This window comes from Conger conger, chromosome 11 (genome assembly GCF_963514075.1).
Source record: "Conger conger chromosome 11, fConCon1.1, whole genome shotgun sequence".
NCBI lineage: Eukaryota > Metazoa > Chordata > Actinopteri > Anguilliformes > Congridae > Conger > Conger conger.
In genome coordinates, this window is record NC_083770.1 from 14,241,005 (window position 1) to 14,252,546 (window position 11,542).

The 11,542-nt window shown below is 46.3% G+C and overlaps 1 protein-coding gene across 4 annotated transcripts in view; it reads right to left on the bottom strand.

Moving 5' to 3' along the window:
* apba1a (amyloid beta (A4) precursor protein-binding, family A, member 1a) overlaps positions 1-11,542 on the bottom strand; it is an 83,803-nt gene that overhangs the window by 1,195 nt on the left and 71,066 nt on the right. For 3 of the 4 annotated variants that reach the window (XM_061259858.1, XM_061259859.1, XM_061259860.1), the window contains exons 7-13: positions 10,182-10,214; positions 8,234-8,320; positions 6,382-6,567; positions 4,613-4,792; positions 3,772-3,984; positions 2,765-2,884; positions 692-832 (exon numbers count right to left, since the gene is read on the bottom strand). In XM_061259858.1, coding sequence (XP_061115842.1) covers positions 692-832; positions 2,765-2,884; positions 3,772-3,984; positions 4,613-4,792; positions 6,382-6,567; positions 8,234-8,320; positions 10,182-10,214 — 960 coding nt within the window. The remainder of the gene's footprint in view (positions 1-691; positions 833-2,764; positions 2,885-3,771; positions 3,985-4,612; positions 4,793-6,381; positions 6,568-8,233; positions 8,321-10,181; positions 10,215-11,542) is intronic. The other variant, XM_061259861.1, reaches the window with a different exon arrangement.

Genomic DNA, 11,542 nt, shown 5'->3' on the forward strand with positions numbered 1-11,542 from the left:
AGACGATGCGTTTTACACACGCGCACACACCCACATGCACGCGCAAGCACACACATACACGCACATGCACACATGCACACACGCATTTACATTTTAAATTAAATTAATGGCATTTGGCAGACTTATCCAGAGTGACGTACAGTTGACTAGACTAAGCAATGCAGGGTTAAGGACCTTGCTCAAGGGCCCAAAGGCTGTGCGGATCTTATTGTGGCTACACCAGGGATCAAACCACCGACCTGTGGGTCCCACTCAGGCACCTTAACCACTATGCTACAGGCCACAGGCACACACATACACACACACACACACACACAGCAGAACTCAGGGTCTACTGCACATAATCTGCTCCTTTCTCAAATAGAATCACAGAATTTCAGCTGGAAGTATTCATCATTTTTTGCTGAGTGATGATTATTGGTTTGCAGGCTTGAGAATGCCAGCACTGAATTCCAGTGCTATATTTTGCTTTCCAGCCTCACAACTAGGTGTGAGAGTGTGAAAATTGAGCTTGCTAATGAAATGAAACACATGCATGTCATGATTATTATTGTTTATTGTGTTATTGTTCCCATGGTGTTTGGTGGGGGGAAATGAGTAAATAAAGAATTTAATCATTTTCAATAAAGATGGACAAAAAGGGGAAGGGTTTCAGACTGAGGAGGAGGAGGCTGGAGGTTTGGGCACCCACCTCTCCGACAGCATTGGACAGGATGTGCACGATCTTCTCATGGGGCGTGGCCACCACGCTCTGGCCATTGATCTCGATGATGCGGTGTCCAACACGCACCCCCCCTCGCTCCGCGATGCCCCCCCTCATAAGGCTGCAGATCTGAAACGGACCCAACATCACCATGGTTACCACAGGGCAAAACACCCAGCCAGGAGATTCAACATGGCCGACATGACCATGGTTACCACATGGCAAATCACCCAGCCAAGAGATGCAACATGGCCGACATAACCATGGTTACCACAGGGCAAAACACCCAGCCAAGAGATGCAACATGGCCGACATAACCATGGTTACCACAGGGCAAAACACCCAGCCAAGAGATGCAACATGGCCGACATAACCATGGTTACCACATGGCAAATCACCCAGCCATTAAAATTTTCAAAAATACATTTTCATTTATTTCTTGGTTGTGACCTTAAAAGGGTTTCTATCCATCTGAATGCAAATGGCATTTATTAACATTTTCTATTAATTTGCATTTTTCCCTTCTCAGATATAAAGCTTTAGACTTTTGAAAAACAGATTTCCATTGATTTAAAAAAAATCTGATTTCCTATCCAACTGCAACGAAAATTAAATGTACATCGTTTCTTGCATGCATTTTGCCATCTTCCACTAAAACACATTGTTCATCATGCATTTTTTCTAAAATATTTTTTCATTTATTTAAACATATTTCATACTTCTAACAATGTTACAACCTTTTCCATCTGAATCAAAAAAGGGCTTTTTATTTTTGCATGATTTCATATGGTCTTACACCCCTTTTCCAGTGAAATAAATTTTCTACCATGTTACATTTCTATGAATTTGATTTCATTTGTTTTTCACTATCCTAAGACTTACAGTAGTGTGCACCCTAGACTTAATTATGTATATGTTTATTTTCTCGTGTGTTAGTATAAAAGAACACATTTGAGATTTCCAAATATTCATTTTCCAAAAGATTTAATTTTCGTATTTTTGTATTTAATTTAAACATATTACTGTAAGCAATTGACTACTTTTTAGATAAAAACTTGATCAAGGCGGTCTGAGATCAGAAGCAAGGAGCTTCCCAAAGTCTGCAGAAGAACTGTGGCAAGTTCTCCAACATGCTTGGAACAACCTCCCTGCTGATTGTCTCATAGAACTGCAGGACAGCGTTGGCTATCTCAGAGAAGTGATGCAGTTTTAACGCCAAAGGGTGGTCACAATTTTTTTATTTATTTTTTACTATTCTGCCAAATTACTAAAATGTAATGTAAAATGTATAGTACGTTCATTTAGGACCTTTCATTGGATTATTTTTGAAAGAATTTTACTATTTTACTATTGTCCACTGATGAAACACATTTTTCATCATTAATTTCTTCAAACCTTTCTATTCATTTTTTTTTTACTCCTAATCATAACCCTAACCATGGCTCAACCCCTACACTTGCTATATTCATAACCCTAATAGTAACACCTGCTTTTGAACATCCTACCACGTCCGACTGAAGCTGACCAGTTATCTGTTCATCGCCATGGCTACTGCATAGTTAGAGCACCCAACCCAGTGAATCTAAACCAGTCTAGTATCTCGTCATCACCATGGTTACTGCATGGTTACTGCTTTCTGCCCAGAGAGACGATGAGCAAAGTCTGTTCATCACCACGGTTACCACACTAAATCAGCTACCTTTTCCCCACTTTATTTTCCCTTTGTCTCACGAGATAAATAAACCGATACTCGTTTCAAAGCGATCACCTGGGCGGGACTGGGGATCCAATCAGATCTAGGTAGGATGATTATGTAGAATTAGGAACGTGGTTTATGACAGCATTGAGTAACCAATCATAAGCACTGTATGTTAAGAACCCTGAACGTCACAATCAATGACATAAATCACCATAGGAATGGTCTTTCTGTTCCAAGCCCATGCTTGGATCTCATAAACCTGGCTTTGTTGCCGGTTGTTAAGAAAAGACGCCCATGAAAAATTCCTTCACAGCACCGCTCCTTCCCACCCTTATTCACAGCATCGGCGGAACGATACCCACAATGCCGTTCTGCACGCTGAAGCCCAGCTGATATCGGAGGTCAGGTCTCCGGATGAGGACCGTGGTCACAGGGGGACACCTCACGATGTTCAGCTTTATCCTGGACTGGGTCTTCAGTCCCTGTAGAGACAGAAAAGTATCATACACCCCCATCAATCATAAGTTATATACATGTATTTAACATTCAGCCACTGCAGTGGAGCCTATCTATATTACATTACCATCATACTGATCCCATACTGATCTTTTTTATTAAATAGTCATTTCTACTATTAATACTAATATATTCATCATCATTTAAAGTTCTAATTATAATAATAATAACAGTAATAACTAAAATAATTATTAAAATAACTATCATACTGGTACTAATACTGTATTATTAAATAATAATTTCTACTATTAATACTAATATATTCATCGTTCACTGATATAATTATGATAATATCCACAGTAATAATTCATATCAATTGCAATTATTTGGTAGAAGTAGGCATATTTTCGGGTCTAACTGCTATTTTTCGGGAGAGATGCGTGTGGAATAAGTATCCCTCTGGAGACAGGTCAGGAGAGGTGTGTGTGGAATAAGTATCAGTCTGGAGACAGGTCAGGAGAGATGTGTGTGGAATAAGTATCGCTCTGGAGACAGGTCAGAAGAGATGTCTGTGGAATAAGTATCGGTCTGGAGACAGGTCAGGAGAGATGTGTATGGAATAAGTATCCTTCTGGAGACGGGTCAGGAGAGATGTCTGTGGAATAGGTAGCGCTCTGGAGACAGGTCAGGAGAGATGTGTATGGAATAGGTAGCGCTGTGGAGACAGGTCAGGAGAGATGTGTGTGGAATAGGTAGCGCTCTGGAGACAGGTCAGGAGAGATGTGTGTGGAATAGGTAGCGCTCTGGAGACAGGTCAGGAGAGATGTGTGTGGAATAGGTAGCGCTCTGGAGACAGGTCAGGAGAGATGTGTGTGGAATAGGTAGCGCTCTATGGCTGGGGCAGGGCGGGCACCTTGATGATGCTCTGGCAGGTGGACAGGGGCAGGCCCACGAGGCTGGTGCCGTTGATGGACATGATCTGGTCCCCGATGTTCAGCCGGCCGGACTTCTCCGCCGGGCCGGCGTGCATCATGTTGGCGATGATGACGGTGGGCAGGATGGAGCCCCACCCCGACTCCACGATGACCACGCCCAGAATCTCCCCCTTCTGCTTCTCTATGTACACCTGGTGAGTCACAGAGGAGTCACAGAGGAGTCACACACAGCACCTCCTGCTCAGGACACAGAGGAGTCACACACAGCACCTCCTGCTCTATGTACACCTGGTGAGTCACAGAGGAGTCACACACAGCACCTCCTGCTCAGGACACAGAGGAGTCACACACAGCACCTCCTGCTCAGGACACAGAGGAGTCACACACAGCACCTCCTGCTCAGGACACAGAGGAGTCACACACAGCACCTCCTGCACCATGTACACCTGGTCAGGACACAGAGGATACAGTCTACTGGAGGTGCTGGACTGGTAACACCACTTTAGAATGCTGTGTCAGAGTTCATGAATATTAAGCAAAAGATGTGCATAAAGGCAGAGCATTCATTGGCAGAGAACATTAATTGACCACGCCCCCCCTCATGAATATGCATGAACTATGACACAGCACTGTAAAGTTGCCTTCAACATGTTGGAGGACAGAATCTTTGATTGGTAATACAGAGTCGAGTATCTGGTTGGTTTACAGTGCCTGTGTTTGGTAAGACTACACAACTGAGTATCCGGTTGGCTTACAGTGTTTTTGTTTTGTAACAGTATCTGGTTGGTCGATAGCATCTGGGGCAGGAGGGAGACTCACGTCTTTGCAGTTCTCGGACTTGGAGAAGTGGATGAGGTCATCGTTGTACATGTCCTGGGTGTTGAGGAGGTCGCTGTACTCTTTCTGGCTCAGGTCCTCAGGGTTGATCCCATTGGCCCGCAGGAACTCCTGGTACGCCACACTGAAGGCCTGGCCAATCGACTGCGCGATCAGCTGAGCCTGGGGGCGGAGCCAAAGGGCAGAGAGAGCGAGGGAGAGAGAGAGGGGAGAAGAGAGGTGAAGAGAGAGAAGGATGGAGAAAGCAAGGGAAAAGGGAAAAGTGGTGAAGAAAGAGAGAGGGCAGGAAAGAGGGAGAAGAGAAAAGGAGGGCGAAAGCAAGAGAGAGAAGGCCGGCGGAGAGTGAGAAAGAGAGTCAGAGAGGGCAGGAAGTGAAAGAGGAGAAGAGAGGGAGAGAAATTCAGTGAGGAGAGGAGAGGGAGGAAAAATGGGGAGGGACAGGAAAAAGACAGGGAAAAAGGAAAAGAGGAACGCGAGGTGAGGACGGAAGAGAAAGAGGAGAATAAGGGTCACAGAAAGATGTAGAGACAAGCGGAGGAAAAGAGAATGGGGAGACATGTCAGCACAGTACAAACTCAGCTTAAACGCGCATGTTTTTCTCACATAAATTAACACACATACTGCATGTGTAAACACATTTCCATTCGACAGAGAAGTTGTTGTTTTTTTTCAAATAAATGAACACACATACGTGCAAAAACACTTCAAAAAAACACTTTTTAACATAAATTTACCACACAAGTGCAAGAATTCTTCCACGTGCGCGCTTACACGCGTTCCACACTGCCGTGGCCCTCAGATAAATCATACTTCTACCTTTCTGTCATTCGCGAGCGCATCTCCCTCAGATTTACTGACGTCTCTGAAGATGGCCGCACTGCGCTTCTCCGAAGCGTTCTGCACTCTACTCCCCTGCTTTAAAAGCGCTTTGCATGCAGGGAAAGCTGCAGGTAGGCGGGAGGCTCTGTTGGGATTTCTCGGACGTCTGAGCTTTTAATAGACCGGAGAAGCGCGTGACGTAGCTGGGCCTGCCGCGATCGATCGCGCCTACGCCCCGGCTCCGCTCGCCGTTGCTCCCGGTAACAGCTAAGCGCAGCTGTCAGCCACAGTGCATCGTGGGATATATGAGAGACGCAGAGATGGAGGGAGGGAGGCTGACTCTTATAGAAAACAAATCAAGAACCACCTGTCTTGAAACATGACACTTTCAGACAGGGGGGACAGGGACAGCAAAGAGAGTGAGAGAGGGATGGACATATGAGACAAATGAGAATGAGATAAATTCGAGAGCGAGAGAGAGAGAGAGAGGGAGGACAGAGGAGAAATACACAGGTGATATCAAACAGAGAGAGGGAGATGGAGTGAGGACTAAGGTAAAGCGATTCTTCAGGGTGAGTTCGGTTACCAGAATAAGAGGGCGTGAATGGTTGGCAAAGGATAAATTCCACACGGACATTATGAAGTATGTTTTCTCACAGAGAGTGGTCACTGTGTGGAATAGCTTGCCGGGACATGTAGTGGATGCAGAAACACAGGGGGTTTTCAGGAACAGACTTCATGATAGCTAGATGCTATTTAGCTTTTAGATAAACTAAGCAGTAGGTACACTTAGTGGTAGGAAAAGGCGAGCATTGCTGGGCTGAATGGCCTGTCCTTGCCGTTATGTTATGCTATGTTATGTTAAAGACAGAGTGAGAACGATGGTGGAGGGAGGGAGGGATGAGGGAAAGGAGAGACAGAAGCAGACTCACGTCCTCGGACTCGAAGACGTGGCAGATCATCTTGTACTGGCGCTTCTCCTCCTGGGCGGGGTCCAGCGCCTCCACGTTCTCCTGCGAGTTGGAGCGCGCCATCCTCCTCCTCGCCATCAGCACCACGATGTTCCCGATGTCCGCAATGTAGGAGATGGTCCTCAGAGGGTGGTCCATCATGGTCTCCTGCCAGGGGAGGGGCGGGGTGGGGTGGGGTCAGGGACAGGGTCAGGGTGCGGTCAGTAGGAATGGGCTAGTGTTCTGATCGGATGGGCTCTTTCCAAACGCGTATCTTTCACCTCCCATCTCCTGGAAGGAACGTATAACGGGTTTGAACGCTCTTAAAGATGGCGGTCCTTGATCGATTTCCGGGTCAGAAAAAAGGAAAAGCAGATAGGATTGGAAAGAGCCCTGTGTCTCTGAATAATGATTTTCCACAGATGTATTTCAGATGTAGAAAATCAAATTCACCTGGATTTATTTTCTAGGAAAATATGTACCACACTTTCCCAATCTTGTAATTAGCAAACAGCGATATCTGAATGAAAAAAACAGGCTTCAACAAACTTGCGTATGAGTAATTTCACATGAATGGCATCCAGAGCGATGTACAGCAAAGTGCAAAGTGCATACTCATGACCATGGACAACTGGAAGACCTTAGAGGGAAGTACAATTTCGACTGCTACCTGCACAATAAAGATGAGGACTAGGGCCTATTTTATCATCGGAATTATTATTATTTATTTATTTTTATTTTTTATAACAATACCGCAACATGCAATTGTATGAATAAACAGCTTACCTAGCCAAACAAAACTAGCAAAGGTATCATCCTAATGACACAAGTAAATAACACAAGTAAAGACAACAACAATCTTTGGTGCAGCTTTAAAAAATTCTGAGAGTAATGCGGAATTGGAGCTTGAATTACATTTTCATGTCTCATGAAAAAAAAAAAAGGTAACAGAAGTAATACTTCGTACTAAGCACGCACGCACGCACGCACACACACACACACACACACACACACACACACACACACACACACACACAAGAATGTTAATAGTCCACATACAGTATAACAACATGAATGCTTTGTACAGCCAAACAATAATGAGCCCACGATTATTTCTTTGTCTTCAGAGAAGAACAGCTCACTCTCCCTCACAGAAACAGCACGTCTGAGGTTGTGTGTGACACACTCCCCCTCTCTGTGGGCGATAATGAGCCGCATGTGTATTTAAGTTGTGCGTGCGACAGCGCGGCTACAGGGCACAGACGACGCTCTCTTCATCTCATTCCTCGTCTTCAGCTTGTTAAAGGAACTCCCGCTGAGACGATGGAATCTTTTTACTCAGTTTACCCCTCCAAACTTTCAGGCGGGAAATGCCGAGTCTCACCAGGCCACCTGCTGCGATGACTACTATGTGTGAGAAGTTGTGTAGCCAGAAGAGATGAAGAACTGTTCAGAACTCAGCACTGTTTGCTTTGAGGTGCTAGAGTCCGCTCTCAAAAGACAGTGTGGAAAAACCATGTGGTGCGTTTGCATGTGTGTGTGTGTGCGTGGGTGCATGCATGCTTGCATATGTGTGTGTATGTCTGTGGTGTGTGCAGATAATGCATATAAGTGAGTAGTCTCCAGTATCTTTGCGTTTTTTTTCAGCACCTGTGTACAGCATGTATCATTCAGTAGCTGTGTGTGTTGAGTAGTTGTGTCTTTAGTGCCTGAGTGTGTTCGGTAGTGCATTCAGAAGAATCTGCGTGTGTTCAGTACTTGTGTCTTCAGTACATGTGTGTGTTCAGTAGCCGTGTTTACAGAATGTGTGTGTATAATGCTTCATGTCCAATACCTGTGTGTCAGCGTTGAGCACTCTGATTCGCTGGGTGGAGATGAACAGGTCCACCTCGGTCATGGGCTGGGCCTCCCCCTCAGCAGCCTGGGAACACAGATCAGAGTCTGCTGTCAATCACAGCATCAGGGGGCGGAGCCAATGTGCCGACCCCAAGCACAGGTCAGAGGTCAGGGGTCAGAGCGTCAGGCGTCCGGGTGAGATGACACCACTGGTCACACGGCAGGTATGCTTTTAACGAGAGGACAAGGGTGTGCCTCCAACAAAAACACGTTTTACCCAAATACTCCAGGGGATTATGGGTAATGAGTCCGATTGAGGAGTCAGAGCACAGAGGCGACCTGCGTGTGAACAGTGAACTGCCACTCCCACGCGGTTTAACCGCGGTTCAGGTGTCCAACACATTTCAGCCAAGCCAGCCAGGTGAGGGTTAGTGCTGCTAAAGAGACCAGGTGTAGTTTTCCCTGGTGTTTCTGCTCTTACAAGACAACAGCCAGAAGACTGCAGGGAGAAAGGGAGAAAGGGAGAGAGGGAGAAAGAGAGAGAGAGATTGAAAGAAAGGGAGAAATAGAGAGGAGGGAAAGATAGTGAGAGAAAGGAGATAGAAAGAAAAAGACAGAGGGACAGAGATAAGAGGGAGATAGAGAGAGGAGGAATAAAAAGAGGAGGGAAACAGAGTATAAACAGAGAGAGAGGGCAGCAGGAAGGAAGAAGCCTGTTGAACGGTGGAGCACAAAGCCATTTTCTGCATCCAGCACCCCCCCCCACATAACCCCCACCCCCTCCTACAGACCCCCAACACACTCACAGCCCAAACGCTCTCCTACAGACCCCCCCCCACACTCACAGCCCAAACACTCTCCTACAGACCCCCCCACACTCACGGCCCAAACACTCTCCTACAGACCCCCACACACTCACAGTCCGAACGCTCTCCTACAGACCCCCACACACTCACAGCCCAAACACTCTCCTACAGACCCACACACTCACAGCCCAAACACTCTCCTACAGACCTCCCCACACTCACAGTCCAAACACTCTCCTACAGACCCCCACACTCACAGCCCAAACACTCTCCTACAGACCCCCACACACTCACAGCCCAAACACTCTCCTACAGACCCCCACACACTCACAGTCCGAACGCTCTCCTACAGACCCCCACACACTCACAGCCCAAACACTCTCCTACAGACCCACACACTCACAGCCCAAACACTCTCCTACAGACCTCCCCACACTCACAGTCCAAACACTCTCCTACAGACCCCCACACTCACAGCCCAAACACTCTCCTACAGACCCCCACACACTCACAGCCCAAACACTCTCCTACAGACCCCCCCCACACTCACAGCCCAAACGCTCTCCTACAGACCCCCCCCACACACAGCCCAAACACTCTCCTACAGACCTCCCCACACTCAGTCCAAACACTCTCCTACAGACCTCCCCACACTCACAGCCCAAACACTCTCCTACAGACCCCCACACTCACAGCCCAAACACTCTCCTACAGACCCATCCACACTCACAGTCCGAACGCTCTCCTACAGACCCCCACACTCACAGCCCAAACGCTCTCCTACAGACCCCCACACTCACAGTCCTGCCCTCCTCCCTCCCTCCTCTGCATGCTAGCGCTCATCTTTTCTTTTTCACCCGCAGAATGTTGGAGATGAAATGAGCGATGAAACGGCAGAGAGAAAGAGAAACTGGACGGTAATGGCTGACTGTAAACACATGAGCATTCCTTGTTGCTGGATTCAGAAAATGTCATAAAACCAAAGGAAGCACAGCAAGAGAGCGAGAGAGAGAGAGAGAGAGAGAGAGAGAGAGAGGGAGGGAGGGAGGGAGGGAGGGAGGGAGGGAGAGCGGAAGAGCGAAATTAGGTACAAAAGCCACAGGCAAAAAACATCAAACCGGTAGGTAGGCAGTACTGCACCTTCTTCCTGTTTTTGGCTAATTTCTGGGCCGTCTGCTTAGCATGGAACAGATAAGAGACAGGACATTGGTTAGCGTAGCGTAGCGCAGGGAACATGGATCAGGTGGGGCCCAGGTGGGGCGGGGTCCGGTGTGGCTGGGCAGGGGCGAGGCGGGGTCGGGGGTGGGGGGTGCCGGGAGGCAGGGCGGATTTGGGTGTGTTTGGGGCAGGGTCAAGCTGGGCCAGAGGGGTAGAATACGTGTAGGGACGTTTAGGGGGTTAATTCAATCACTTTGGCATTTTCCTGGGAACTACAACCCCATACATAGAGATATGTGTACTGTGTGTATGTATGTGTGTGTGTGTGTGTGTGTGTATTCACAGGTTACGGTGTTTGTGTGTGTGTGTGTGTGTGTTCACAGGTTATGGTGTTTGTGTGTGTGTGTGTTCACAGGTTATGGTGTTTGTGTGTATGTGTGTGCACTTGGTTCAGGGTGTTTGGGGCATTACAGTCCTGAATCAGTTGCCCCACCCTCGGAAAGGTCGGGATCTCATATCCAATGAAGACCAGCACCAGCACTCAGCATACTCCAGCAGACTCCTGCATTTACCAACATTTACTGAACCTTCTGTGTTAGGGAAATAAACACGGCACTGTACCGCCACTAAACTCGCCATTTACAGCTCCATAAAATATCCATCAAAGCCCACTCGACTTGGCTCCTCTCATTTTAATCACTGGCTGCGCTCGGTTTGGCACCGCTCTTCAATAATGCATCAAAGCGCAAGAGGCTTCGCAATCTGCAAGCTTTTTCGTTCCGTCTTCGTTTGTTCCCGTTTTGTCCACCAGGGGGCCCACTTGCTTTTTGAACATTAAAAAAATGAACAAAATACATTTTGCCTTTCTGTTTTGATGAGTAACTCAAAGAATGTGTGAAACCAGAAAATGTACAAATCAGACAAATCTAAATTATTTCAACTGTCAATTGATTTATGTCAATGAATACAGAAAGATTCAACAGCAGAATATTTTCTATTTAAATCGAATCGCTAACCATCATATGAATAGTATTTCAGTTTCATACTATACTACATAAAGTAAAAAATATTTACTGACTGAATTTAACTGCCAAAATATTAAATATTCACATAATACTACTTATTTTATGTGCAAAATATAGTCATAATAATAGACCAGAGAGTTAAAAAAAAGAAGAAAAAAAGGCATTTATATTTCAGCAGCACAATGTTGGATTTGAATCTTTTTTGCCTGGTGTCTCAATGACTACAGAAAAATAATTGAAATGCAAAAACAAAATTTTATGTGGGCCTTGCAATTATGTCATGTCAAGAAAATATCTGAGTGCATTTTTCACTCAGGA